General features: G+C 62.3%; 1 protein-coding gene across 2 annotated transcripts; it reads right to left on the bottom strand.

Annotated features, from left to right (window-relative positions):
- Positions 1–314: 314 nt before the first annotated feature.
- Positions 315–22,930, bottom strand: CYTH1 (cytohesin 1). Of its 2 annotated transcripts, XM_065415566.1 has the most exons (14): positions 22,877–22,930; positions 12,350–12,432; positions 10,116–10,180; positions 8,970–9,036; positions 8,348–8,466; positions 7,527–7,607; positions 7,188–7,300; positions 6,694–6,842; positions 6,474–6,585; positions 4,409–4,411; positions 1,919–1,995; positions 1,436–1,507; positions 696–850; positions 315–393 (listed from the first exon to the last, which is right to left on the bottom strand). In XM_065415566.1, exons 1-14 carry the CDS (start codon positions 22,902–22,904, stop codon positions 315–317), a joined length of 1,203 nt encoding a protein of 400 aa, XP_065271638.1. In that variant the 5' UTR covers positions 22,905–22,930. The 2 variants fall into 2 exon arrangements, with proteins under 2 accessions (XP_065271638.1, XP_065271637.1); XM_065415565.1 differs by lacking the exons at positions 4,409–4,411; positions 22,877–22,930.
- Positions 22,931–27,990: the final 5,060 nt, after the last annotated feature.

The raw sequence follows: 27,990 nt of genomic DNA, 5'->3' as shown, positions 1-27,990 counted from the left end.
CTCCCTGGGAAGGGAGCCCAGAAGGGAGCTGCCAGCCCCAAACTCCTGCTCATCTCACAAGGAGGCTGCTTTGCCGACGACGACCGTAGCTGCAGGCTCATCGCTGTGGCCCTAGGACCCTCCCAGCCCCCCCCAAACTCCTGCCCACCCCCCAATGGTAAAGAAATTGCAAAAGCTGAAGCTAGTCCCTGGGAATTCAGGCTGGGCTGGGCTGCAGGAGAGGCCCTTGCCTGGCAACCTGCTCTCTCCATCTCCAGGGGTGGGGAGCCTCTCGCTGCCTGGGAACGCTGACCTCGCTCGGCTGGCCCAGGCCGCTAATGTCTCTTCATGGAGGACACTTTCTTCTTCCTCGCCGCCAGCATCTCATAGAAGGGGTCCCTGCTGATCGCTGCCCTGGGCAGGGAGAAAGGACGTGTAAATGGGAGACCCAAGAGACCAGGGAAATCCCAGGTCATTCCTGTCCCCAGCGGGGAAGTGTGCTCTGGCAGCAAAGGAACTGACCAGGATCCAGGAGATCTAGGCTCTGCCCCAGACTCTGGGTAACCTTGGGCAGGTCTTGGGAGAACGTATGCAGGTCACACGGGTACCACGGCCCGGCCAGTGCAGCACCCTCCCTCTGCAGGGGCAGCCCAGAGAACCTGGCCCAGTGCCCAGGCGGTACCCCCCCGCCACGGGGGGGAGGCAGCAACACTCACTTGATGCACTTCATCCACTCTTCCTTCTCCTCGGGGGTGGGGGCCGAGATGCGATACACCGTGTGGTTCCCCTCCACCACCCGCCCGTCTGCCTCCGTCTTACAGGCCTTGATCACTTGGTCTTTGTTGTCCGGGATGTAAAGCTCAAAGCAGTTCTGAGAAGGAAGGAGACCCTTTAGCAGCGGCCTCCAGTCAGGCACATGGGACCTGCCCCTGCCGATTAGGGGTCCTGGGGCCATGCCTGGGGAGGGGCAGGCCCTGGGCGTCACACGCCCTCCTGTCCAGTTACAGCCTGGGAACGTCACCCCCTTGGGTGAACTACTAAGTGTGCAACAAGAAATGCTTCTACTGCAATTACTATATTGCAGCTGCCCGGTCCAGCAGCCTGCCCCAGAGCTGAGTGCTGGAGACGGGGGGGCGGCCCATCCTCTGCCGGGGAAGGATTGGGCATCTGGGGCCAAAGCAACGAGCAGGTCTGAATGAGCGACACCAATGCTACCCTGAAGCCAGCTGCCCCCACTAACAGCCCCCGCCCCGTGTGCCTGGTCATGAGGGGAGAATGCTGCAGCCCCAGGCTCTCTCCTTGCCCGGCTGGGCCCAGGCCGACATTCACACTACATCCCCCAAACACAAAGACCCCAAGGGCTTCTGCTGGAGAAATGCACACAGCCAAGTAAGGAGAAACTTCCCAGCTGGAGATTCCCCCACCCACCACGGGCAGGGGCCGTGCAGAGACTCACGGGCTTTTTGGAGTCCTCCACCTCGCGGATGCTCAGGTTCTCCAAGGGGATGATGCCACGTGGCTCCTTATCCTGCAGGAGGCCAAGCAGAGAGGGAAGACGTTAGCCACAGAGCTGCGGGGGCCCACTGACATCCAGATCTGTTCCAAGGGCGCGGCTCCAGCCCTGGCCAGCCACTGGCTGCCCCCCAGGAGCAGGGCTGTGAGGGGAGGAAGTTGGTTGCCCCACAGCCTTAGCCAGCCATATAAAAATTCCCCCGCCCTGTGCCACTACAAGGGAGCCCCTCAATTCTGGGGGTGCAGCCACCTACTGCTAGAGTGGAGCACCCCAGGGCAGCTAAGTGGAGCCCCATTGTCTCCCATGGCCCCAGGGCTAGGAACATTCCTGCTAACCACACCCAGCTCGGGCCTGGCACTCGCAGCCTCTCCCAGCATCAGCTGAGCTCCATGACCCTGCGCAGGTGGGGGGGAGGGGGGCACTCACCGTCGTGTACTCGAAGTAGTAAAGGCAGTTGTCGGTCAGAATGAACCAGCGTCTCTTCCACGTCTTCACCCTGCCCCCTGCCAAGTACAGAGAGGCGCGGTTGACACAACACCCACCCCCAAGCCCCCGGGGTGGGGGGCCGGCTCACGGGCATGTCTAGGCTATGGCAGAGCTAGAGCCCACGGACGAGAACAGACAGAACAAACAAGCGTCTCGCAGAGCGCGGAGCCACAGCACAAGCAGCGCGAGCCAGCCCCGCTCGGTGACTGCATGGGGCCAGCGCAGCAGAACAGGCAGCACAAAGCCATGGTGGCCGGACGTGAGCGGCAGTGAGAAGCGGATCGAGGAGCTGGAGCTGGGGGCAAGGGCTGATCCGACAGCCAGACGGTTCGGAGGCGCGCCGCACTGGGAACTTGTTTCTGTACGGCGCGGACACAGAGCGGCCCACACTGGCCCCGTTTCTGGGGTTTTCAGGCCCGTCGCAATGTGGCAGCCCAGGGTTTCTGGAATTTGGGTTTGTGGCTGTTTCACTCCAGAAGTTTCGAAATAGGAAACTCGCCCTGAAACGAAATGTGCGGCTCCGCACAGCTCCATCCCCGAACCCGGGCTCAGATGACATGCCAGGAGAGCCAGGCCCAGGGAAACCCCCACTCCTGAGTCAGGCTGCCCACCCCAACCTCATCTCCCCAGGGACCCAGCCCCCTTTAGTCAGGGCAGGAATGACCCATTGTGGGCCAGGGGGAAGGTGCCGACAGCCTGGAGAGCAAACGCCCTGGCAGCAACAGGGCGAGCTGCCCCTGCCAAGGTGCCCTGGAGTGGGGTGAGATGGAGCTCAGCCCCCAAGGCGAGGGGGCCAGCGGGGCCAGCCTGGGGTGCTTTGTGACAGACAGGTGCCCTGCTAGGAACTGCACACCACTCCCCTCTGCCCACCAAGAGCTGGTGCTCCCTGCTGACGGGGGCTGGATTGGACCCAGCACCCCAGGGGGAAAGGCCCTGGATCACATCCCACCCCAAGCCAGCCAGTCTTTTGGAGAGGCTCGACGCTGCTGCCGAGGGCTGCTTAGATATAAAAAAAAAAAAAGGAGAGCAAAGTCACTGCTGGGCCCAGCCCAGCGACCCTGGGCACGGCCAGCCTGGGCTTCTGGTCCGGGAAATCCGGGGCTTTAAGGGGAGCTGAGAAGACTTCACCTGCCAGGGTCGAGCCAGGGCCTCGGACGTCACTGGCTTGGTGAGGAGATGAGGCTAGAGGCAAGGAGTAGGGCGGCTGCCTCTGCCTAGGAGCCAGTGGGTGAGGAACGGGTCCACAACTGCCATGTCTGCACAGAGACGCAGAGCACCCGGGGCCCCAAACACCCGTGCGAGCCCTTGGGTGCCCTTCAACTGAAACTGCTGGGGCTCCTGGGGATGGAGGCCTGGCCCAGCCTCTCACGTGGGGATCCCCGTGCCAGGGCAGCCTGCGTGGCGAGGACTCCTGGGCTGATCGTGGGTGTTGGGTCCCCCTTGGTCAGCACTGGGCAGCAATAGCAAAGCTACCCGGCTCTCCACCAGCCCGGGGAAGCAGGTGCTGATTCTGGGAGGAGTGGAGGAGGAAGCTCTGCTCACAGACAGCGGGTGACCCTTCCAGCCACCCCCAGGAGCAGACGCTGCCCAGCCCTGCACAGAGACCTGGACTCTCAGCAGAAACAACACAAGCAGACAGTTCCAGTCAGCACGTGGGACAGTCCCCAGGGAACTCATGGGCTCCCCCCCACACGCACCAGGGGTCCTGAGCCCTGCTGGCAGCAGGCTGAGGGCTGCTCCCCTGGCTCCCCGCAATCCGCACGGCTGGTCCAGGAAAAGGAGGATTCAATTTCCCAGCTGCAACTAGAGCCCTGGAAACGACCTCCCTTTGCCACTCGCAGCGGGGGGCACTGCACTGGCTCGGAGGACAAGAGCACCCCAAAGCCAGGCCACCTGGCCCTTGAGGCCTCGCGACCGCCAGTGCAAGAGGTGTGGACACAGGGCTGCAGCAGCTGCCCCCTCACACGCTGCCGGATGCGCTGAGCCACCCCGAACATCTCCCGACACGTCACTCAAATGGGAGCTGGCATGTGAGCGCAGAGAGGCTGGGCTCCACCAGGGTGCTGTGGAGTAAGGTGTTGCCATGCCCCCAGGGCCATGGCCCAGAGCTGGGGCTGGGCTCAGACCTGCAGACTCGGGAGGGGCTGACTGGGTTTGAGTTATGGAGGGCCACTGCCACTGCCCAGCCAAGCGGGGAGAGGGGCTCCCAGAGGTCACGCAGGGCCCGAAGCGGACGACTCCCTGCCCTCAGCCCAGGATGCAGAGCGTGGGGGCGAGTTCCCCAGGGACTGCGGTCAGTTAGCAGCAGCAGCGGCGGCAGCAATGAGACGATCACCAGCAATTCAACCCCAAAAGAAAAGCAATGGAGGAAGCCCCAGCAGCCAGAGCAGAGCGAGGGAGGGGGTTGCGGGAGGGAGTGGGGGTACGTACCTCCTGGAGTTTGGGGCAAGGAAAGGAAGAGCCAAAATCATGGAAACATACAAATGAGGGAGAAAAGAAAATTAAAACAAAGAAATTAACCCCTCCCTCGCCCTGGTGCAGCCAGCGCTGCACGTCGTGTTGGCCAGGAGGGGGCACTGCCGCGGCCATCAGCTGCTAGAGCAGTGGGGACAGGTGCCATGGCGCCGGCCACAGGGGACAGGGCTGCTGGGCGCTGGCCTGGCAAATAGGAATGCTACCTGCAGCCAGGCCCACGCCCAGCAGGGCCAGCAGGCGCCTGACTCGCTCCCTGGCATACAGAGCCAGGGAGCTCTGCGTGGGCAGAGCTGCAGGCAGCATCCCAGCTGCAAACAGCCGGCGCTTGGGACTGCTGGGCCTAGACAGGGGCTTGTTTGGGGCCCATTCACCCAATGAGTCGCTCGGCAGGCAGGGCCCTTTACCTGTCCTGCAGCTGGTTTGCTGCAGAGCCACCCAGCGGCTGGAGGCCAGTGGGTTTAGAGCTCAGACAGACGGGGGTAGATGGCCTGAGATCAGTGTCAGGGACACGATCCCAACGCCAGTGCTTGTGGCCGAGCTACTCTGCTGCTTCTATGGAGAGCCCATGTGAGGACGTGGCCCTTCCCCCATCCCATCGCGACAGGCTGGGGAACGAAGGATCCCCTGAACCCTGGAGAGTGGGAGGGGATCCCTGTCAACGCCCCAGCCCAGGCTTGTGCGGGCCCAAGGGCAGGTTGGGCACCCCTGCTCTAGGCACGTCTGTGTGAGTGGCAGGCCCTCTCCTGCTACCGACGGGGCTGGCAACAAGGCAGAGAGATGTTAGAGGGTAGAGTCCAAACCACAGCAAGAGCCCCAGGGAAAAGCCTCCAGATGGAGTCAGCTCCTGCCAGGGCCTGTCGGGTCTCTGCAGCCCCAGCTCTTGATCGGGGCACAGACAAGAAAACCCCAACATAGCTACTGAAACGAAGAAACCCATGAGCCGGGGCAGCCACGCAGCTGGGGAGGGGCTGTTGGTGCCGTGGGGAGCTACAGCCGGGGCGCGGGGATGCCATGCATGTTGCCTGCATGTGGAGCCAGGATGTGCAAGGTGATGATGCTCTGGGGAGGGTGTGCCAGGAACCAGGCTGTGGCATGGAGGAGATGCATACAGCCTGGGGCAGCTCGCAGTTCGCCTTCTGAGTGAGTGTGGCGGGAGGCACTCCAGCAGGATGTAGCCAAGATGCTGGGTGCCGTCACCAGCCCCCAACCAGCCCCTCCCTGCCAGTACTGCAGCCCCCCGGACCTCCGCAGCCCTCCCTCTCAGGACCGCAGCCCCCAGGAACCTCCCCATCCCTTCCCCGCAGCACTGCAGTCCCCAGGACTTCCCCTCCCTCCCAGCACCGCAGCCCCCGGGACCTCCCAGCCCTCCCCGAGCACCACAGCCCCTGGGACCGTCCCCCATCCCTCCCAGCACCACAGCCCCCGGGACCTCCCAGCCCTCCCCGAGCACCACAGCCCCCGGGACCGTCCCCCATCCCTCCCAGCACCACAGCCCCCGGGACCGTCCCCCATCCCTCCCAGCACCGCAGCCCCCGGGACCTCCCAGCCCTCCCCGAGCACCACAGCCCCCGGGACCGTCCCCCATCCCTGCCACACTGCCGGCACCATGGGACACTCCCCCCCAGCACTGCAGCCCCCAGGACTTTCCCTTCCCCTTCCTCCCAGCACTACCGACCATGGGACCTCCCCTGCCTGCCAGCGCCGCATCCCCCAGGACCGCCCCGTCCCTTTCCACACTGTCACCAGAAAGTGAGGCTGGATTCCCAGGGAGACCCGGCCAGCCTTGCTGAAGGCCAGCAGGGCTGCACAGTGCCACCGAGGGCAAGGTGGGGCCGACTGGGGCTCCATTACCGGGGAAAGTGCCTTGGGGGGTTGCAGAGCTGGGGCCAGGACATGCAGCTTTCCCGGCAGGCTGAGCCCCAGAGCTCGCTGCCCGTCGCTAGCGCCCCTGAGCAGGGGCTCGAGAGGCTGCAGGCACATTCCTGTGGCCACGCTCGGCTCCCGGGGGCGAAGCACTCACCGAGTTTCAGCAGCCAGCCCTCGCGGTCGGGGTTGAAGAAGGTGTGGGTGAGGTCGTTGCCGTCGTCCTCGGGGATTTTGAAGGGCTCGTTCTTTATGCTCTCGTAGAGATTCTGGCACAGAGAGAAGCACACGAGGGTCAAATCCAGGGCGCAGCTCCCCGGGGCCAGTGAGCCCCAGCCCCAGGTGCCAGCCAAGGCAGTACCACCCGCCTGCCTCACCCTGAGCAGCTCCTCCGGCAGGTCGCCCCCGTCGTTGATGCCGCGGTTCATGGCGATGAAGCGCTCCACCGTGGGCTTGTCCTTGACGTTGGGGTTGTGCAGGCTGGTGTTCAGCATGATGATGGCGAAGGAGAGGACGTAGCAGGTGTCTGCAGGGCACAGAGAGGTGGGTCAGCTGGGCCCCGGGCAGGCCAGGCACACGGTGAAGGGCAGAGAGGCCAGGCTGGGAGCAGTCCCCAGGCTCATTCCTGGCAGACGCGGCCACACCGGGCCTGCAGCCCAAACCCAGCCTCCACTCCCTCCCCGGGCCCCCAGGGCAGCGCAGACCCCATCCCCAGCAGCAGGGGGGGCGGGGGTCAGAGCCAGGGATCAGGCAGACCTCTCCTGCTCTCTCCGGGGACCTCTGGGTCTGGAGTTGGCCTGGCAACGAGGGACTCTGGGGCGGCCTGAGGCCCGTCCGTCAGAGTGCCCTGCCCCGTGGGGAGTGCTGTTACCTGTGGACTGAAAGACGCCGGGATTGCATTGACAGTACCGCTGGGCAAACGCCTCCATCATCCGATCGATCTTCTGCGCCTCGCCCGGCAGGCGGAAACTCCACAGGAACTGCCTGCGGGACAGGGGTGGGTATCAGCTGCGCAGGGGGCGGTCTCCCCAGGGATGGGGCGCATGGCCTCGGAGTCCTTCCTCCCCCATCTCGGGCCGACACCCCACAAGGGCAGGGGACAATCCCCACCAGACCAGCCCGGGGAACCCAGCCAGGGCTCACCCATGTGCACGGGGATGGGGAGTCAGGTGCCCGAGGTGATGGCTCAGTCCCCCGCACACACACTCACCGCAGCGCTTGCACCAGGTTGAGGTCAGTGAATTCGTGCAGCTCCACGAAGGCGTGCAGGACCTGGATGTTAAACTCGTCTCTGCCGGGACAAAGGCAGAGCCCAGGGGCCTGAGTCATGGCTGCACCCCACCCCCAGGTCGCACTCTGCCCCACCCTGCCCCAGCCTCTCAGCCCTCCCCAGGGTCGTGGGCTGCAGTAGCACCCTCACCCCTCAGGGGCAGCCCTGCCCCATGCCTGGCCCAGCCCTACACATAGAGTGAGCAAGGAGGGGAACAGGTACAGCCCCATCCCCAGGCCTATTTTACACATTTGGGTCTCCCATAAGTCTTGAGGGCTGCCCATGCCTGCCGGGCCTGGAGCCCAGCCCCAAGCCAGGGGGCAGGTTATGGGCACTGGCACCAGCTGCTCATTTCAGGGGCCTGGTAGCTGCACTGTCTCCTCCGCCCCCCGACCATGCATGGTGCAGGCTGGGTCTGGAGCGGGGCCCTGCCACCTCTGTGCAGCACTAGGGGATGCCAGCAGGATGCCTGCGCTGCCAGTAGCTAGCGGCTCCTTTGCCGTCACCCCTGCACGCTGCATGCCCTCCGCTCCAGCAACCACCACACGCCCCTCCCACTGCTGCCATGGCCACAGGACCTGCGGGCAGACGGGAACTGCCAGCCCCATGTCCTTGCTCTGGCAGCAGCCAATCCCTGGCGCCTTAGCCCAGCCTAGTCGCCCCATCCCATAAGACACTGAGGGGAGATTCCTCCCTGCCCCCTGCAGTGATCAGCTGGTGCCCTGGCCATAGATGCCACCACCCTGGCCAGAAGCTGGTACCTCTCGCCCAGGTAGTCGCCAATGGCCGTCTTGTTGAGCCCCTCCCCCTTGTAGAGGAACTGGGCGATGTCCTCGCAGGTGTTCTTCAGCAGGTCGTTCTCAATCAGGAACTGGATCCCCTGGGAAGGCGGGAGAACAAGGCCTGTGACTCCAGGTCAGCACTGCTGGGCACTGCCTCGAGGGGCACAGCCGAGCCCATGCCAGGAGGCTCCTCAGCATCCCCATCACCAGCCCAGCACAGGGAGCCCTTGCGAGCAACCGGCAGGAGCCCTCTGGGCGCAGGAGGCTGCCCCCTGCCAAGGGAGCCCAGGAATCCAGCAGTGCTCCAGCCCCCATGGGATTGGGGCCCTAGGTAAGAGCGATGGGAAGGGGACCCCGGAGACAGAAGGAGTGCAACAGTGAAAACCCCCCTCTGTGGATGGAGTCCCCCATCCATTCTGTCCAGTACGTGGTGCCCCCAAATCCCAACGTGGAGCATGGCCTGGAACGTGTCCCAGCGACCTGGGGAGGCTGCGTTTGCAGTGCCTGGACCCCAAGCTGAACAGGGCAGGAACCACCACCCTCCCCTGGTGCTGTGATTGCAGCTCTGCCTGCAGCCCAGCCCCCGGGGCATTGCCCTTACCTTTTTGGGGTCCATGTTGAACTTCTTCCTGCCCATTGCCACCTGCTTGTTCCTCTGCATGGTTTTCCTATAACGCACAAAGGCCAGCTCTGAACTCCGGGAGTGGCCAGGCTTCCGGCCTGGGGCTCCCCACCTTGGAGAGGCAGGCGTTCGGCAGCCAGAGCAGACTCCCTGTGCCAGCCTGCGGCCTCTTCTCAAGCCCAGAGAGACCCATGTGAGCCCCACCAGGGCGGAGTAGGAACCCCCTGCTCTCTGCGCCTGGGTCTGGAGGCTGCAGCCCCTGAACGCGGCACGAGCCAGAGCCCAGGGCACCAGGCCATTTTAAAGAGCTGTTTTGGGGGGAGGTTCTCAGAGCCCTCAGCCCCTCATTGTTAAAGGATCCCACGGCATGCCAGGAAAACCAGGAGGCAGGCCCTGCCCCGAAGAGCTGGCAGGCCTGCCCCGGGCCTGGTGCATGGAGGGGCAGAGGGCCCAGTGCAGACACAGCCCGGGGACCAGAAGGGGCTTTGTGCAGACAAAGTGCCCAGGGGGGCTGCTCCCGTCTGGCCCCGCACTCTGCTCTTGGGGATGGATGGGGACTTGGGGGCCTGGGAGCTCTGGCCCAGCAGGCTGCAGCTTCGCAGGGTGACTCCAGGGGGAGGGGAACCCTGACGTGAGGGTGATTGGAAGTGACGCTGCAAGTCAGTTTCCATTGGCCATCAGGGCTCCCTAATCCCGCGCTGGCACCGTCTGCACCAGCTCAGAATAACAAAGGCAGACAGTCTCCAAGGCCAGACGGAGGGGCTGGGCTGTGGGGAAAAACAGGGCCATTTGGAGCAGCGGATCAGACCGGAGATCCCGTTACCGTATTAAGGAATAAGATGTGGCCTGGGAATTCCAGCCCGCGCCGGCGCTCATGGGACTTTGGCCTCCTTAGCCAACACCCCTCCCTCAGCCGGCAGCCAGGCTGGGGTTACGCTGGGCCGAGAGCCCGAGAAACTCCCGGCTCATCCCTGCACCCACCGGGCGCAGCTAAGGCTGCCGGCGCTCAGGCTCCTCTGGGGCCTTGCTTCCCCCCGCAGGGACTGGGCCCAGGCTGCACGGCGCCAGGCAGCTGGAGGCCGCTCCCCCTCTCGCTCTGCCAGCCGGGTCACGGGCAGGACTCACCTCTCTTCCGTGGAGCCCAGGTTCTCAATCTCATTGGTCACTTCTGCTATCTCATCTCTCAGCCGCTAAGAGAGACAGAGACACACGTGGTGAGGGGGGAGCAGGGACCTCTCTCACCACCTCCCCCAGCGCCCCTCCAGCCCCCTCAATCCAGGAGCTCTCACCCCATAACTCACTCACCCTCCCAAGCCCCAGGGTGGGGATATTGCCCAATTCGAGAGGGGAATGACCTGTCCAGGGTCACACAGCCAGCAATAGGACCCAGGAGCCCTGAAGCCTGGGTCCCTGCTCCGAGCCTAAGGCCAGCACTCCCTGGGGCGGTGCACCCGGAACCAGGCTCTGCGTTGTTCTGCCAGGACAAGCCCAGACAGACAGGCAAGGGACACAGGCCGTGTCAGATACAGCCCAAGGTTAACTGTGCCAGCCAAGTCAGGAACCTCCCTCCACCCGCCCAGACAGAAGGGCAGCCTTGACCCTCCCCAAAGAGGGCCAACTGAGGTGAGTGCCAAGGCCAGAGCAGCCCGGAGACCCCAGCGAGCCCCTCGTCTAACTCCCCCTCCCTGAGGTGCAGTGCTGCAACCCCGCAAGCCCGTGGCAGCGCTCAGCTAGCGAACGGGGAGCCGGCAGCGCTGCGGGCGCTAATCTCCAAGCAGCACCAAGGCGCTCTGCTCCCACAGGAAGGAAGAGGCCCAGAGGTTAACGTAATTACGCTCTAATCCTTTTAGTTCATGCCCAGCATATGGCGGTAATTAGACTCCGCTGCCTTAATCACTGACATGATTGACGAGATGGGCCCCAGCACCCCACCCAGCAACCAGAACTCCATGGGGCAAGGGCCTGGCCTGGCCCAGCAGCCCCAATCGCCCCCTGCCTGCACCACAGGACGCAGCCAGCACCCAGGCCCTCGGGAGGGGTCATAGGTCATCAGAAAAGGCACCACGGTGAAATACGGAAAAAGCAAGAAACCCGAAAGCCCAGCATCCCTTAAGAGAGGAGAACAGACTGGGAGAGGGGCCCTGCCAGGGAGGGGGCAGCAGCAGCCCCCAGTGCCAGGGCACCCCATGAGATCAGTGCAACCAACCCAAGGACTGGCCCCCACCCAGCCCCCAGCAGGCAGCTGTAGGGAGAAGGGGACATCTCTGGGAGAGACAGCGCCGTGCACTGCCAATGGGGGGCAGAGCCAGGGCAGGCTCCTGGCCTGCTCCACTCTGCCCCCAGCACCCGGCTTCAGCCTCCTCGACTTACTTCCCTTTGGCTCCAGTGCTCTGTCCCAGAAACGTCAGGGGAAGAGCTGCTCTGGGGAGCTGAGGTGTGGGGAGGGGAGGGGGATGGTACGCGAGCTGGGAGCTGCTTCCAGCTGGCCAGCCCGGCTTTGAGAGCGATCCGTTCCCTGACAGCACTGGCTAGGGGCCCCTGGGCTGAGGCTGGAGGGGCAGATGACAGGGCCCTTCTCCCAGGTTGGGAGGAGAGCGCCAGTGACCGTGCTGCAGTGCCCGGGGAGAACACCCCCAGAGCAAGGGTGCTGTTCTGGAGACGGGGTGGAGGGGACACTGACTCCTCACTTCTTCCGCTCATGGCCCTCACCGGTTTGCGCTGGGCAACGGGAGGCCGGTGCCAATGAGCTAACAGAGCCCTGCCCCGTTGAGCACACAGCGTGAGAGCTGGGCATGGGATAGCGTCCATGGAGCAGAGGGCATTGGGGGGGGGGGGGGGGAGAGAGAGAGAAATGAAGCCAGGAGACAAGTGCCGCAAGTCCCGCGTCCTCCCCTGTCTCGGGGCGGGGGGGGGGGGGCGCTCCCCATCACTGCCACAAGCCACAACGACCTGACAAGCCTGGGCAAGAACAGGGGAAGGCCACAGCGAGGTGATGCTCGCACAGGGAGCTACAACGGCTAATTGGGCCCTTCAGCACCTTCTCTCCCGCCCCCCGGCAGCAGCAGTGCAGAGGAACGCCCTGCACACTGATGTGCCGTGACACTGTCCCTCTCCCACGGCGACGGCGCTGAGACAGACGGGCTGCCGAGAGCAGAGCATCTGGGGCGGGAAGGGGAGAGGACTAGCAGGCCAGCCGCAGAGCTCGACATGCCGATGGGGAAAGCGTTCCAGGCTCTGGCCAGGCCTGGCCAGGCCCACGTCGCGTCTCAGAACGAAGGGCACCGGCGGATAACTCCAGGTCTGAGCGGAGCTGGGCTCCTCTCCAGCACCTTCCACCCCTTGGCCTCCCGCCCCCTCACCTGTATGTCGGCCAGCAGCTCCTGCTTGCGGCGACGGATGTTCTCCAGCTCCTGGCACTCCTCTGGGGTCAGGTCGCTGGGGACTGCGAGGGGAGAGGAGAGAGGGTTAGGCCTGGCACATGCACCCTCCTGAGCCCTGCGCTGCCCAAGCGGGGAGCTCCCCAGTCCTGCCTAGCAAGCAGCGCTCCCCAGGGGCTACCACCACCCACTCTGCCCCCAGCAGCCTGACTCCTGACTACAGCTTGGGGTCTGCACTGCCTGCCCCCCTTTTCCGGGGCTGAACCTGGCTTTGCTGCTGGCCTTCCCAGGGCCCTGCTCGGGCACCTGCAGGCAGAGAACAGCCGTGCTGGACCACGGGGAGAGCTGAGTGAGCACCGCACGCCAGGTCTGGCCTCAAACCTGCCTTCAGCCAAAGGGCACGTCTGGGGGCTACTCCCACCTCAGGAGCCTCCCACAACCCACCCAGAAACTCAACCTCCTCCTCCCAGCCACAGCCCCCTGCACCCAGAAGGCAGTTCCCGGGCAAGCCAGCAAAAGGAATACAGCACCCCTTTCACAGGGGCCTGCAGGAGCAGGGATCCTCTGGATGTCAGCTCATCCAGGCCCTTATTCCTGGCTGCAGGGCCCACCTATCTGCGTACATGGGCCACGGCCCCTTCCCCTGGGATCCCTGCCCTTTCCAGGCCCCAGACAGCAGGGTGGCGGGGCACGCTGGGAGCTCCACCCGAAGAGCGCGAGTGTCCTTCACATTCCACACTCCTTCCCACCAAGCCAGCGCTGGCGGAGGGGGGCTCCCTCCTGGCTTGACACTGCCAGATTCCTGCTGATTCAGCAGCCTGGGACGGAGCAGTGAGCTCTGCCCAGGGCCTGCCACCAGCCAAGTAAATGCAGGGAGAGTGGCTGCAAAGGGCCAGCTGGCCAACCCACCCCCCCAATCAACAGGGCCACGTGAGGCCAAGACCAGGGAACTGGCTCAAACCTTTTTAGACAGAAAGCAGCCACTGCAGAAGGTCCCTCCCCCTCCACACACACTCCAAGGGGGGCCAGGGATCCTGCCCTTGGCAGAGATTAACTGGGAGTCCAGCCCAGGGTCTGTCTCAGAGGGCAGAGAGCTCCTGACACAACAAGGGCCCATTGTGCCGCCTGAAGAGACAAACCAAACAACAAGGGAAGCTGCTTTTTGTTGCTTTGCAGTTTTTAACATGCGGGCAGGAGCTCAAAGCTGAACATGCTGCATCTGCTGCATACAAAGGCGACAACTCTTCAAGGGAGAGACAGTGCCCTGTCCTGGCGGCCGGGGTCACGCGGCAGCCCACCACTATCCCAGGGAGGACGGGCAGAGCAACGAATGCCATGAAGTCAAGTGACTTCCCTTGTGCAGCCCTCCTGCCGCAGGGACATGGGACCCAGGCGCTTGTGCCCCCCAGCAGCAGAGTGGGGGAGGGATTTCTCACACCTGGAATAACCCCCGAGGGCAGCTCAGCGCACCAGCCATCAGGCTCCCAGCAGCAGCACAGCCCAGGGAGAGCACCACCACCCACGGCACAGATCCAGCACAACTTGCCTGAAGAGCAGGGGGCTCACCTGGGTGCTGCCTGCTCCATCTCCCCCCTGCCCTCGGCTCCAGAGCTGGCTGCGTTTCAGTTCCCCCGCACTTAGTCCCCCCCACCACCAACTTGTGGAGCAGAAGGAGCATGGCGGTGCCATCCCAGTCCCCACTACCCCTCACACAGTCTGGGAAACTGAGTCACAGAGAGGGAAGTGACCCTGTCCAAGGCCTCACAAGTCAGTAGCAGCGCTGAGAATAGAACCCAGGTGTCCTGGTTCCCATTCCTGTCCTAGCCCGCAGATAAGGTTCCCTAGCATTGTCCCTCCCGAACACAGAGCACCAGGCAAGTCCTGCAGGCAGCTACCATTTCAGCCAGCAAATCGCATGCATTACAACTGGCTGGGCCTCTCCCCACTTGTGGGATGAGTGTGCCAGTGCCCAGCTCATTCAGAGCAGATCCCTCTACAGAGAGGGGAGGGCTGTGCGAAGACCCCCCCCCCCCAATGTGTCCTTCCTGCCCAGGGAGTCTCCCCAGGGGATGCTCGTATCTCACTATCTCTGCACCAGGCACCCACCAGCTGGGCTCAGGAGCTGCCCCCCACCCACATCCCGGCTCCTTTCCCCTTGCCAGGTAGCCTGTCCAGAGCTCAGGGAAAACCACCTGCAGAATCCAAGGAGCTGCATGCCCAGCGGCCGTCCCAGCGGGTCATGGCCAGCCCGGCTCTGGCGATGTGCCCCCCCGCCCCAAAGGGCCCCGCTCCCATTCCTATGGCCCCTCACCCTCTGCCTGCGCTGGGGGAGCGCCTCGCAGGCTACGGGGGCGCCGCTGACAGGTGCTGCTGTTTGAGCACCCCCCACCCGCAGCCTGGGCTGGGTGGGGATAGCCTACAGCGCCCCTGCCCCATTGCAAGTGCCAGGCCAACCCTGGGGCCCCCCCGTACCCCAACCCGCCGGGATCGGGCTCTAGGCAGCGAGCCAGGGCCAGGGGGACCCGCTCAGCCCCGTCCAGCCGCACCGGGGCAGGGCCCAGGACCGAGAATCGGAGGGGGGCGGTACAGGGGGAGCCCCCCCAAGGACCCGAACTCCGTGTAAACGCCCCTGCCACCAGCCCAGCCCCCATCAGAGCGCGTCCCGCCCCCGCGCAGCGACGGGCTGTCCCCGGCCAGGGACCCCAAGGGCGGAGCGGCCACGCCGAGATCCCGGTGCCCCCCCTCCGGCCGCCGCCCACGATACCGGCCGCCCCGCAGCCCCCGCCCCGCCCCGCTCCGCTCACCGGCCCGCACCATCCCATCGGCCCCGGGCTCCCGCGGCGGCAGCGGCCCGGCGCCCCCCCGAGCAGCGCGGCCTCTCCGGCCCCTCCCCACCAGTGCGAGCCCCGCCCGGCCCAGCGTTAACCCCCGGCTGGCCGGGGCCGGAGCCCGGCTCCCTCTTCCCCTCCGCCGCCCCAGCCGGCCTGGGACCTGCCCTCCGGGGTGCGCTCGGAGCAGGGGCGGCCCCCGCAGGAGCCAGCCCGGGGGCCGAAGTGGGGCGGCCACAACCCCCATTGCACATGCCCGGAACAGGGCAAACCCTCCACCCGCCTCCCGCTGCGGGCACCGCCCAGCACCGGCACCAGCAAACATTATCTCGTGGCCCTGAGTTCCCCTGGCAGCTCACACCTTGCCCAGGCAGCACTCCTCGGACGTCAGCTCCTTGCCTTCCTACTCCAATGACTGACTGTTCCTGTACCGAGGAGTGAGCAGCAAACCCACCTTGAACTCCTCTGGGCCATTCCTCTCTCCCGGCCACATTGTCTCTTTACAATTCTAGGGGTGCAGAGGCACCGTTTTCTTGTAGAGTTGCCATGTTGCTTTAACAGCTGCATATGTTCCCCATGGCATTCTATTGGTAGCCATCATTTCAACCGTGTTTCTCGGTTACTGGCCTGCGGTTCCCTAGCAGCTTGAAAATACCCCAAACATTTACAACTCTCCAATTCTGTAGGGTCAAGTCCAGCCCCTGCTGTCACATAGCTCCATAGATTCCAAGTGCCGGTGGGACCATTGTGACCATCTAGTCTGACCTCCTGTCTAACACGGGCCAGAGACCTGCCCCAAACAATGCCTAGAGCAGAGCTGTTAGAGAAACATCCCATCCTGATGGAAAGAATTGCCAGTGAGAGAGACTCCTCCATAACACTTGTAAACTGTTCCAATCGTTAATTACCCTCCCTAGTAAAAACGTACCCCTTAGTCCAGTGCCAAATACAGAGCTAAAATCGCCTCTCGGCTCCTACCCGAGAGTCCCGTTTATGCATCCCAGGATCGCATTAGTCCTTTGGCTACAGCGTCACACTGGGAGCTCATGTTCAGTGGATTATCCACCACAACCCCCTAGTCTTTTTCAGTCACTGCTTCCCATCCCTGTCAGCATGGCCTACATCCTTTGTTCCTAGATGCACACATTTACATTTAGCCATATTGAAATGCATATTGTTTACTCGCACCCAGCTTACCAAGTGATCCAGATCGCTCTGAATCAGAGACCTGTCTTCTTGGTTATTTACCACTCCCCCAAGGTTTATGTCATCTGTAAACTATCCATGAGGATTTGGGGATCTCTTTCAGGTCAGTGATACGAACGTTAAACAACATGCGACCATGTACTGATCCCTGTGGGTCCTCACTAGGAACATGCCCGCTCAATGGAGAGTCCCCATTTTGAGACCTGTAGCCATCTTTCAATCCAATTACTGTGTGCCAGCTAATCGTTCTTAAATGTAACCCAGGCCATATTCCCACTACTTAGGCTGTTTGCCCCCAGTACTACTATTAGGAGGCTGTTCCAGAACCTCCCTCCTCTATCGGCTAGAAACCGTCTTCTACTTTCTAGCCTAAATGTATTCGTGGACAGTTTGTCCCCATTTGTTCTGGTGCCAGCATTGTCCTTTAGTGTCAATAGCTTCTCGCTCTCCCTGGGGTTTACCCTCAACGTGTTTAGAGAGAGCAATCAGATCCCCTCTGAGCCTTCACTTTGCTAGGCTGAACAAGCCAAGCTCCTTTAGTCTCCTCTGGTCAGCTCGGCTCTCCACTCCCCCGCTCATCCTAGCAGCCCTTCTCTGCACCTGCTCCAGTCTGAATTCAGCTTTCTGGAGGTGGGGGGGACCAGAAGTGCACACGGTATTGCAGGTGAGATCTTGCCAGTGCCTTGTACAATGGCATTAATCCTTCCCTATCTGTACTGGAAATACTGAGCGCATACATCCTAGGATCGCATTTACCTTTCTCACAGCCACAACACATCGGCAGCTCATAGGCCCCCTGTGATCGATCAGCACACCCAGGTCTTGCCGCCTGTCATTACCAACTAATGAGCCCCTGGCACAGAGATACTAATAAGAACTTCTGCTAAGTGCATGACCTTGCACTATTAAATTTCATCCCATTTCTATTACTTCAGGCCTCGAAGTCATCCAATTCTTTCTGTAGACTAGCTGCTAATTTTAATGACATTACCTACCTGTTAGTAGCACCTCCTCTTTTGTCATCTCTGGCTTTATTATTATAATTATTTATACTGTGGTATGCCTAGAGGCACCAGTCACAGATCAGGACCTGTTGTGCCAGGCACAGTACAAACAGAACACAAAAACAGCCCTGCCCAGATCACCAGAGAAGAGCAGGTCTCTCTCTCCCCAGCATCCTCTATGATGAAGACCAATACAAAGAAATCACTTAGGCCAGGTCTACACCCAGCTGCTACTTCGGCGGCTGGGAATCGAAGTTCTGGGTTCGATTTATCGCATCTGGTCTGGACGCGATAAATCGATCCCGGAAGTGCTCGCCGTCGACTGCGGTACTCCAGCTCGGCGAGAGGAGTACCGCGGAGTCGACGGGGAGCCTGCCTGCCGCGTGTGGACCGCGTCTGAACCGCGGTAAGTTCGAACTAAGGTATGTCGACTTCAGCTACGTTATTCACGTAGCTGAAGTTGCGTACCTTAGTTCGAATTTGGGGGTTAGTGTAGACCAGGCCTAAGTGTCTCTGCAATGTCCTTACCCTCCTCCCTTTAGTCCCTGGCAATCAAGCTTTCTGCAGGCTTTCTGCTGCTGACATATTTAAAGAATTATTTGTTCTTCTGCCTTTTACAGTTTACTCTCAAATCCTTCTTTGCTGTCCTACTTTCTATGGGATGTTCTCCATCATGGCTTGGGGCTTTCTAGTGCCGTCCCTAAGACTGGACTTCTGCTTTCTGAAGGACCAGCCCCCTTTGGCTGCAGGACTCCCCTGTCCCATGCCCTTTAAGCCTGGTGCTTTGACTGCACTCCTTCCTCTTTCCATTGGGCCAGACACGCCACTCAGGCAGCTCCAGTCACTTCACCTCTCCAGACTCAGCATGGAAATTTCCTCACTTCTGATGATGGGGCCTTTTTGACTAGCTTCCCCTTTCCTGGAACTCCCCCTTCTAAAGGTCAGTGCCACCAGCTTTTGGTCTGATCCCTCCAGATTTGACTGGATCGATTCCGAGCATTACCAGCCCCATGGATGTAAAAATCCCCAGGCAGGCCCTCAAAGTTAGAAGACTGTCTTAAAAAGCATGTGGCATTTTTAAAAAGTGGGGGGCAGTTCTCTGCCTCGTGGTCTGAGGTTTCTGGGCGCACTCAGGTCATGCTTTCGAGCTTCTCCACAACCAGCTAGAAACACTGATCTAAAATAAAGCAGAGGCTCTCACCTAATCACAGAGCTGGAACTGGAGCTTTAAGGCCACCACCAAACACCATGAGACTTGCGATAACGTCACCTGAGTTGGCATCACCAGACCCCCCCCCGCCCCCAAGGATGCTGAACGTGGTCACAGTGACTTCTTAGCTCAGCTACAGACCCAATCGGCCCTTCCTGCAGGTTACAGCCACAGCTTCCCACACAACAATGACACGGACACTGGCACTGCCGTGACACCCCACACCCCAAACAAAGGAAATACCATTCGAACCCAAAGCTCCTCCCCCAAAGAGACACGAGACAGGACCTGCAGAAAGCCCGGCTGTCTGCGCTACCCACTTCACATGCAAGGTGCTCCGATACCATGGTGATGGGTGGCAAAGAAACCCCCAGAATACAGCACACCAGGGCTCAGGACTGCGGTTATGTCAAGGACCAGGCACACTAGCTTGGCTGTAGCCACACAACCGTCCTTCCTCACCTCTATTCTCAAAGCCGCCCTGCCCAGGGCTTAGCACATTATAGGAAAGCGGGTCTCCCCCGCCCCTTGGCTGCCACCAGCCAGCACTGACAGTCTCCTAGTGCTTACGACTCCTTGTGTCGCTTTGCGGTTCCACTCCCACGTGGAGTCGTGCACAGGTGGGGTGCGGAGCCCAGCTCGCTGCTAGGCCACCGAGCGGCCAGGCGCAGACAGCAGCACGGAGCCTTTGGAGAGGGACGGAAATTCACACCACTGACACACCCGGCGCTTGGAGGACAAGGGGGCTAGGAGAGCTGGCACGGAGGAATCCCTGGCACACCCCAAGCACTGCCAGGGAGACCGCCCGGGCGAGGTAACAAATGGGCAGGCAGGGGACTGTGGGAGAGAAGGGCCCAGGCAGGCAGCCATCATGGCCCGAGGAATCTCCGTTCCACTGCCCAGCTGCCCAGAGATCCCCCGCCACCCTGAGATGGCGACGGGGCACTGCCAGGCGAAAGGGGCCCAGGTACAACAGACGGGAAGGAGTGCTGGGCACAACGAGACCTCTGCTGCCAGCTCGTCCCAGCCTACAGGGTTGGGGCAGGCCCAGAATGGCTGGGCTCTGGGGCCCCCGTCAGGCTGGGCAGTGAGAGCTGAGACTGCAGATAGCAGTGCTGCTGCCTGGAGGGTAAACGGGCTCGTGACACAGACCTGCTGGGGTCAGCATCAGGAAAGGTGAAGAGAAACAGGGACGCAGTTTGTTTCTCATGGGGATAGAGAAGAGGGGACCTCCCCCGGCATGGAGCCCCAGGTGTCTGCGCAGCGGGGCAGCCTGTTTACACAGGGCTGTCAGGTCCCCCACGGTGCCTGCGCCCATCAGCGCTCGTCCTCTGTCCTGAGTGGAGGCGACTCTCAGGAGCTGAGTCAGTTACAGGCTCATCCCGTCAGAGAGTCCAGAGGCAAAAGGCAGAGAGGAGAAGGGAAGCCCGCGGGAGACGTAGCCACACCAGCCCTCCCAGGCCCTGGGCACAGAGAGATGGAGGGGGCCATTTCCCACCATCCAGCTAAACTCTCCCCCCTTCCCCAGGGCAGACCAGACAGGACATCAAACTGCTGAGGCTGCGTGGGACCTTATCCCAACTTGGACAGTATCGACTGCACAAGGACTCAGGAGTCCTAGCTGGGTCCCCCCAGCACGCCTCCCCCCCATTTTCCCAGCTACAATGAGAAGCTCAGGTCTAGAACTCCAGCTCCCAGCAGCCTGTGGGGACAGGTGGGGAAGCCCCACGATGGAGGAGGGGCGGGGGGGGCCTTCACTGCCCTGACACCCACGGGGGCCGCCATTTGGCTGGGCCAGAGCCCACATTTCAGCTGAGACAGTGACTCAGTCCAGGTGCCGCCCAATGGGGCAGCTTGGCCTGGGCCAGGGCCCCATGCCAGGGAAGGGCAGCTGGCCCTGGGTCTCAGGGTAGTGCAGCAGCGCGCCATTCCCAATGGACCCAGCCACAGGCCGCTGAGTCAGGCCAGCCCTGCTGCAGCAATGGCCACTGCTCCCCGCCAGGCCATGGCTCGGGTCAGGACAGACCCCAGCGGCTGCGCTAGGCTCAGGAGCAGGACTTGGCTGGCAGCAGCAGGATGAGTGCAGAGTAGCTGGGGCACGGGGGGGGGGGGTATTCGGGGTTGGCCCCCTCCCCTTGCAATGCCAAGAGCAAGGGAACACTCCTGAAGTGACGGGGTCAGCCCCCTCCCCCCCCGGCCTAGAGTAATCCCGCTGCCTCCACCAACAGCACAGCCCTGTCCTCCTCCCACCTTTAGGAGTGGGCCAATCTGTGGGGGGTGGGCCTTCTTCCTGGAGGGGGTCACCACTAAAGCCACCCACCCAAGGAGCCAAGCGAGGCCGCCGCTGGGAAGGGGGTAAGCAGAGACCTGCAGGGAGGAGCCAGGGACTGGCTCTTCCCTTGGACGTTGGCCGAGACATGGACAGGCGCTGCAGCGATTCTGCACAAAGCTGAGCCCAGTCAGCTAGGACCAGTGCCCATCTGAACCAGCCCCACAGGGCTAAAGGGGGCATTTCCCCATGCCGGGCCCCAGGCCAGAGCAGCGCCCCTTCCTCCTGACACATCCAGGCTGAAGGAGACCCCCTCTCCCCCAGAGCACTGTGTCAGACAGTGTCGCTGCCCCCAGCCTGCAGGCTCAGGGCGCAGCTGGGTTAGGAACAGGGGCAGTGCAGCAGCCAGTAAGAATCCCTCCCAGAGGGACTGAGCCCACAGTGCCCCAGTCCTGGCACAATTCTATGGGATTCAGCCTCCAGAAACATGCACTAGATCTCACTGCCCAGCTCACGTGCCACCCTATAGAGAGGTGCCATCCCCACTTTATTCCTGTGGAGACCAGGGTTCAAGTGTCCAAGACTAGAATAGCCAGGGGCTGGGGTCAGAGTTAAGGGGCATGGGCAGAGCTGAGAGGCTCAGGGTCAGGTTAGCCAGGGGCTGGGGTCAGAGTTAAGGGGCATGGGCAGAGCTGAGAGGCTCAGGGTCAGGATAGCCAGGGCTGGGGGTCAGAGTTAAGGGGCAGAGCTGAGAGGCTCAGGGTCAGGTTAGCCAGGGGCTGGGGTCAGAGTTAAGGGGCATGGGCAGAGCTGAGAGGCTCAGGGTCAGGTTAGCCAGGGGCTGGGGTCAGAGTTAAGGGGCATGGGCAGAGCTGAGAGGCTCAGGGTCAGGATAGCCAGGGCTGGGGGTCAGAGTTAAGGGGCATGGGCAGAGCTAGGCATTGCTGGTTAGGCACAAGGTCCCTCCGTCACTGAACAGGGTTTGCCAGTCTCTCTGCATAACGCGTTGGGGGGGGGGGGGGGGGCAGCTAAGCCCATCGGCAGCCGAGAGCTCTGCTGGAAGCTCTGGGAATTGCTGCCACCCCACCCTCTGCTCTGCACCCTGGCAGATTCTGATGGGCACCCATTCAAAGGGACCCATCCCCCCAAGATTCAAGGCGAAGGGGGCCTGGGAGGGGAACTTGCAGAGAGCAGGGGCCAAGCCCCACCCCATCCCCAACAGCTTGGGAAGGAGGGCCTGTGGGACTTGTTTACTCCGCTTGCAGTTTGCCCAGCACCCTCCCAGCTGCCTGGAAGCTTCGGGGCAAGCAGCAGCATGACCTGGAGACGCACTGGAGCCTGCAGCTGGGAGGGACCCAGGGACGCCTTCTCCCAGGGAGCAACACCCTTAACCCTTTGCTGGGAGGGAGAGCAGAGACCCAGCTCCCGACAAGCTGCCCATGCGCTGCCTTGGCCAGCAAACCACGAACAGCCATGCAGAGCCTCTGTGAGCCCATGGGTCAGCATGTTTACTATGGGGGCAGGCAGCGCCCCATGGAGCTACCCTCTGGGGCAGGGGAGAGCACAGTCCACAGGGGCTGATGCAGTGAGGGGATTGGGGCAGGGCTCGGATGGCCTAGTCAGGGTCCCTGTGCTCTCCCATTCTCCAGCATATGAGAGAGGTGGGATCGTTGCTTCCTTAGCACCCGGGGCATGGGCGGAGCTGGGTGCATTGGGCAGTGCCAGCCAGGCACCGCTACAGCACTGACAACGGCCTACGGGGAGGGCTGGACTCAGGCCCAGCGTGCATTTGGGGGCAGGAGCAGAAATCCCTGGAGAGGAGGGACCCAGGAGTGCCCCCATCACCTCCCCAACAGCCCACCCATTAACACCACTCAGAGAAGTGGGGCTTGGATGTTCCCCAAACTCCTACCTTAGCCACAAAGCCATATGGGGGGCTGCAGAGACACCCCCCAGAATGTAGAGCAAGCTACCCCCACCCTGCCGACTCACCGCTCCCCTCCTCTGTCCTGAGGACCATCCTGGCCAGCGCTCCTGCAGGGCCTGTCCTGTGGCCTGTCCTGTCCTCGGCTCCCGCACTAGGTAGCTCCGCCAGGCCAGGCGGGGTGGGACACCTGCAGCTCACAGCACTTCCTGGAATGACTCTCAGTCGCTCTGAGCCAGTGATCTGTCAGCCGGATGGGCAGGCGTCATCCGGAGCTACAGTACCAACACCCTGTTCCTGCCGTCAGCAGCCATTAACCCCTCTGCTCCCAGCCAATCCCAGCTCAGCACGCAGTGCTCGGAGCCACAACTCCGGCCCAGGCACTGCCCCAAGACACGCCAACCCGGCCCACAGCGTCTGCCTCAGACCCTGGGCTGGGCTGGAGGGCACTGTTCCTGCCCTGCCATGGCCACCCTGGGCTTTCCTACCCCCAGGGTCTGGGGCAAATGCTCTGCCCTGCCACGTGGGCCCTAGGCAACAGCAGCGTTGCCCACCCCAGACAGCAGGGTCCAGGGCTTCAGACTGCGTCTCTGGAGGATGGGAAATCCAAACCTCCCTGGGGGGGCCCAGCAGGCCTGGGGGGTGGGTAGGGGGACAGTTTTGGGGCTGGGGGTGCCAAGGACACTGCTGGGACGTGAGAGATTTCAAAGTGTCCAACAGCCGTGTCCCCTCAGACGGCTCCTGAGAATACCCCCAGCTCAGACCCTCAGATGCAAAGCACTGTGGAGAACAGCAGCCAAGCCCCAGGCCTGCCAGCCCTAGAGGCCCTGCTTTCCCCTGCCACAGGAGCCAGAGACCTGGCTTGAGGCCAACCTTGGCACAGATCCCCTCCCCCATGGGCTTCCCCACCCTGCCCACTGCCTTGGGGTTCCCTCTCCCAGTTCAGCTCCTAGCCACAGCACTGGCAGGTCACTGCTGCTGCTCCGGGCACTCGCCAGGCCCTCCCAGAGCCCCTCTCCCTGCATCTCTCCAGTGAGGAGGGGCTCACAGGGGAGTGCAGCACCCTGGCGAGTTGGGGCCGCAGAGGGGACTGACTTCTCCCTGCTCTGGGACATCAGGCCTCTGCACACACAGCTGTATCTTCTTCAGGGCCAGGTCTCGCTTGCTGGCCCCAGGCACTGCACTCTGTCCAGTGGGTGTTCCAACACCTCGCCTGCCAGCCCGTCTCCCTACATCCCCTCCTGTCGTCCTGCTGCTCCCGGGCTGCTGGCAGACCCTCCCATTAGCATTGCTGGCTTTCATCCCCTCCCACAGCTCATTAACAGACCAGGCCCAGGCCGATGCCTGCAGGACCTGCTGGACATGGCCCTGGGCTAGTAAGGCAATTAACTGGCTGCATCCCTAGGTAGCATTGCTGGCTCCTGCTCCCGCACAGTCCCCTGCCGAGCTAGGACCATGGCCTCTCTCGCCAGGGACAGACAGCCGCTTGTGCCCGGGCCTCAGGGCAAGAGGCCAGATCCTGCCCCCCAGCGGGAGAGACATGCCAGTCACAGGGCCCCACCTTGGCCTGTGCTGCCCTCTGCTGGCTACACAGGAACATCGGCGCTGCCAGCCTGGTTCAGCCCAGGGCCCGTCTAGCCCTGCGGCAGGCAGGCACGGGGTGACCTGCTCCAGGGATGGTTCTTCCCACGCTGCCTTGGAAGCTGGCCCACATCATGAAGCAGGAGGGTTTGTCCTGTCCCACCAGCCTGGTTATTTTACATATTATTGATTGTCAGCTATGTCCCCGCTTTCCCGAACCCTGCTGAGCACCAGCCTCGGCATGTCTCATGGCAACCAGGGCTGCTGCTGGGTTCAGGGACAAACCCATCGCAGGGCTGGGCTCTCCAGCGCACCAGCCACCAGCAAAACCCACCTATGCCGCGAGTCCCTGCCCAGGGCCAGCGCACGGCCTGGGGGGAGCTCACCACCATCCCATGGACACTGTGGGGCTCGGGGCGGCTTGGCACTCCGCACTCATACTACAGAAGGCCAACCCAGCTCACAGGGCAGGACCCCGGCCAAGCACAGGCTGCACCAGGAGCACTCCCGGCGAGCCGGGGTCCCACTTGAAGGCAACTGGCTTAAGACTAAAAGCAAAACCATTCCTATTGGTTGTGACACTGCCCGCCCCAAAGCCAGGTTCAGAACCTCTCCCCCACACCAAGCCCAGGCGCACACTGTCCCAGGCCGCCGCAGGGGGCACAGCACTGCCCTGCTGTTTGGTAACGCAGGACTGGAAAAGCAGTGCCAGGACTGGCCAGGGCCAACAGGGTTTGTGGGAGCCATTTGTTGGGATAGCAGAACTCAACCTGTGACACCCTGCGAGCAGCTGATGGGACCGAGTGCAGCAGGGCTTGGCCCCTCCTTTCCCTGGTAGATATGTTGGAGGGTAGGGACAGGATACAGAGGGACCTAGACAAATGAGAGGATTGGGCCAAAAGAAACCTGATGAGGTTCAACAAGGACAAGTGCAGAGTCCTGCACTTAGGACGGAAGAATCCCATGCATCGCTACAGACTAGGGACCGAATGGCTAGGCAGCAGTTCTGCAGAAAAGGACCTAGGGGTTACAGTGGACGAGAAGTTGGATATGAGTCAGCAGTGTGCTCTTGTTGCCAAGAAGGCTAACGGCATTTTGGGCTGTATAAGTAGGGGCATTGCCAGCAGATCGAGGGAGGTGATCATTCCCCTCTATTCGGCATTAGTGAGACCTCATCTGGAGTACTGTGTCCAGTTTTGGGCCCCACACTACAAGAAGGATGTGGAAAAATTGGAAAGAGTCCAGCGGAGGGCAACAAAAATGATTAGGGGGCTGGAGCACATGACTTACGAAGAGAGGCTGAGGGAACTGGGATTGTTTAGTCTGCAGAAGAGAAGAGTGAGGGGGGATTTGATAGCTGCTTTCAACTACCTGAAAGGGGGTTCCAAAGAGGATGGGTCTAGACTGTTCTCAGTGGTAGCAGATGACAGAACAAGGAGTAATGGTCTCAAGTCGCAGTGGGGGAGGTTTAGGTTGGATATTAGGAAAAACTTTTTCACTAGGAGGGTGGTGAAGCACTGGAATGGGTTCCCTAGGGAGGTGGTGGAATCTCCTTCCTTAGAGGTTTTTAAGGTCAGGCTTGACAAAGCCCTGGCTGGGATGATTTAGTTGGGGATTGGCCCTGCTTTGAACAGGGGGTTGGACTAGATGACCTCCTAAGGTCCCTTCCAACCCTGATATTCTGTGATCTTCCAGGGCCTTCCCAGTTTCCAGACACCTGGGGAGTCCTGCCTGCCCCTGTCTCGGTGTGCCATGGGGCAAGGAGGGTGCGGAGCTCGGTGGCCAGGACCACACATGGCAAAGGGAGGATTTAGCTGCTGCTCTGCACCAAGGCCGGGCACCAGCACACGGCAGTCCCACTCCCCACTGGCTGTTCCCTGATGCCGGCTCAGGAGCAGTCAGGCCTCCCAGCCATTGCAGGGGAACTTCCTGCCCCGCCTCCCACCCCTGCCTGCTGCCTCAGCACTGCGGGCACAGGGCCACCACATCCTGTTTTCACTGCGCGGTGCGCACGTCCCAGGGTTACATCAGAGCGAGCTATTCCCACAGGGTGCAGCCAGAGGCCCTCTGCGGATGGGGGCAGCACCAGGGACAGGCAGCCAGACACTGCCTGGGTCCCTCCAGCAGCCAGGCTGGCCCAGGCTCCTCACACGGAGTAACCCCCGGCCATGGGCAGCCAGGCCCCAGTCACCCTCACTCCTCTTCACCCACAGCCGCGGCACAACAGCCCGAGCCCCTGCCCAGGCCAATAAGGAGAAGCAGCAGCTCTTTGCCCGCAGCCTCCCGGCTGAGCAGAAGACCCGTTACCATGGACACTGGCTCACTCAGCGCTCTGGCTGCAGGCTCCCCAGTTCCTTCCAAGCGAGAACCCCCTTTCGCCTGCCGGGGCCGAGCAGCAGGCCCAGAGCAGAGGCTGTCACATGAGCTGTATCTCCCCAAACAGCACAAGGGCAGGAATGGCAGTGCAGCTGTGGGATCCCTGCCCTGGGTCCCCTCTGACCCACCACCTTCAGGGCTGGGTCTGGCCAAAGCCTGCACTAAACCCCAGCCAGGCCTCCCCAGGCAGCAGCCCTCACCTGGAGCCTGGCAGTGACCGATGGGGGAAACAGAGTCACGGGAGCTTCCCCAAATACCCGGGCTTAAAGCACCACCCGACTCCCTGGAGACCCCGCACCCACCTGCCTGAAGGGAAGGGAATCGAGCCGGTCATGGCCAGGCACAGCACACACCTGCCTGGCAACACAGGTGAACTTTGGTGATGATTGAGGGGTACCGGCAGAGCTGCGGAGAGCCCAGGGGTGGGATAGCAGGGGGCTGTGGGTCGGGGGGGGGGGGGGAACCAAGGGATGGGATAGCAGGGAGCTGTGGGTCCCACCTGTCAGCCATGCTTCCCCCCAGCTGGTGCACAGCATGTACCTGCCTCCCTGCTCCTGTCTGACAACCTCTCACCCTGTCCTCTGCAAACTGCAAGCCACTGGCGGCTGAGGAGGCAGCCTCCACCTGTCTGCTTCTGGCACAGGAGAGGGGTGGAAGCAGGGGGCCGAGTGGAATGTGGGGCAGACCCATTGCTCCCAGCTAGCGACAAGCAGCCAGAACGCCCCTTTCAGGCCAGCCGAACGGCAAATCAGCCTCCGCAGACACCTCTGTGTCAGTAACGCTCCCAGGAAGGTGGGCACTGGAGCAGCCAGTGCTGCCCAGGGACCCTCTCTGCCCCCTCGTGGAATCGCAGCCTGATGCCCAGTGGGCCCTTGACTTTTTCTTCCTGACCTGGAGCACTGCAGGCACACGGGGGGACAGCCATTCCGAGGGGGTCAGAGAGCCGTCCCGCCCTTCACAGCCCTCCCCAGCAGCTGGTCTCTGAAGGGGAAGCCCAGGGATGGCTCCTCAAACTCATGCCACTCTCAGGTCGGTGCCCCTGACGGGCCCAGGGACTCTCACCAGGTACAGCTATGCCCGAGGGAACCAGCAGAGGGGAATGACGGCCACGAGATGCCAGCATGGGGCCCAGTCTGCAGGCAGGTCCTGGGATTCGAGGCCCATCGCAGGCACCACGTCCCTGACACACAGCGCAGAGCTGACCCCAAGATGTTCCATACAGGCC

Source organism: Emys orbicularis, chromosome 13 (assembly GCF_028017835.1).
Source record: "Emys orbicularis isolate rEmyOrb1 chromosome 13, rEmyOrb1.hap1, whole genome shotgun sequence".
NCBI lineage: Eukaryota > Metazoa > Chordata > Testudines > Emydidae > Emys > Emys orbicularis.
This window is presented reverse-complemented; position numbering and strand designations above follow the sequence as displayed.

Excerpts from the sequence above, each read along its gene's own strand:
- CYTH1 (XM_065415566.1), bottom strand. The coding sequence starts at position 22,904 with ATGGTCCTCAGGACAGAGGAGGGGAGCG. Across the intron at positions 9,037-10,115 it reads CTGGGCTCCACGGAAGAGAG|GAAAACCATGCAGAGGAACA; the intron begins GTGAGTCCTGCC and ends TGTGCGTTATAG. Across the intron at positions 851-1,435 it reads TGGAGGACTCCAAAAAGCCC|AACTGCTTTGAGCTTTACAT; the intron begins GTGAGTCTCTGC and ends CTTCCTTCTCAG.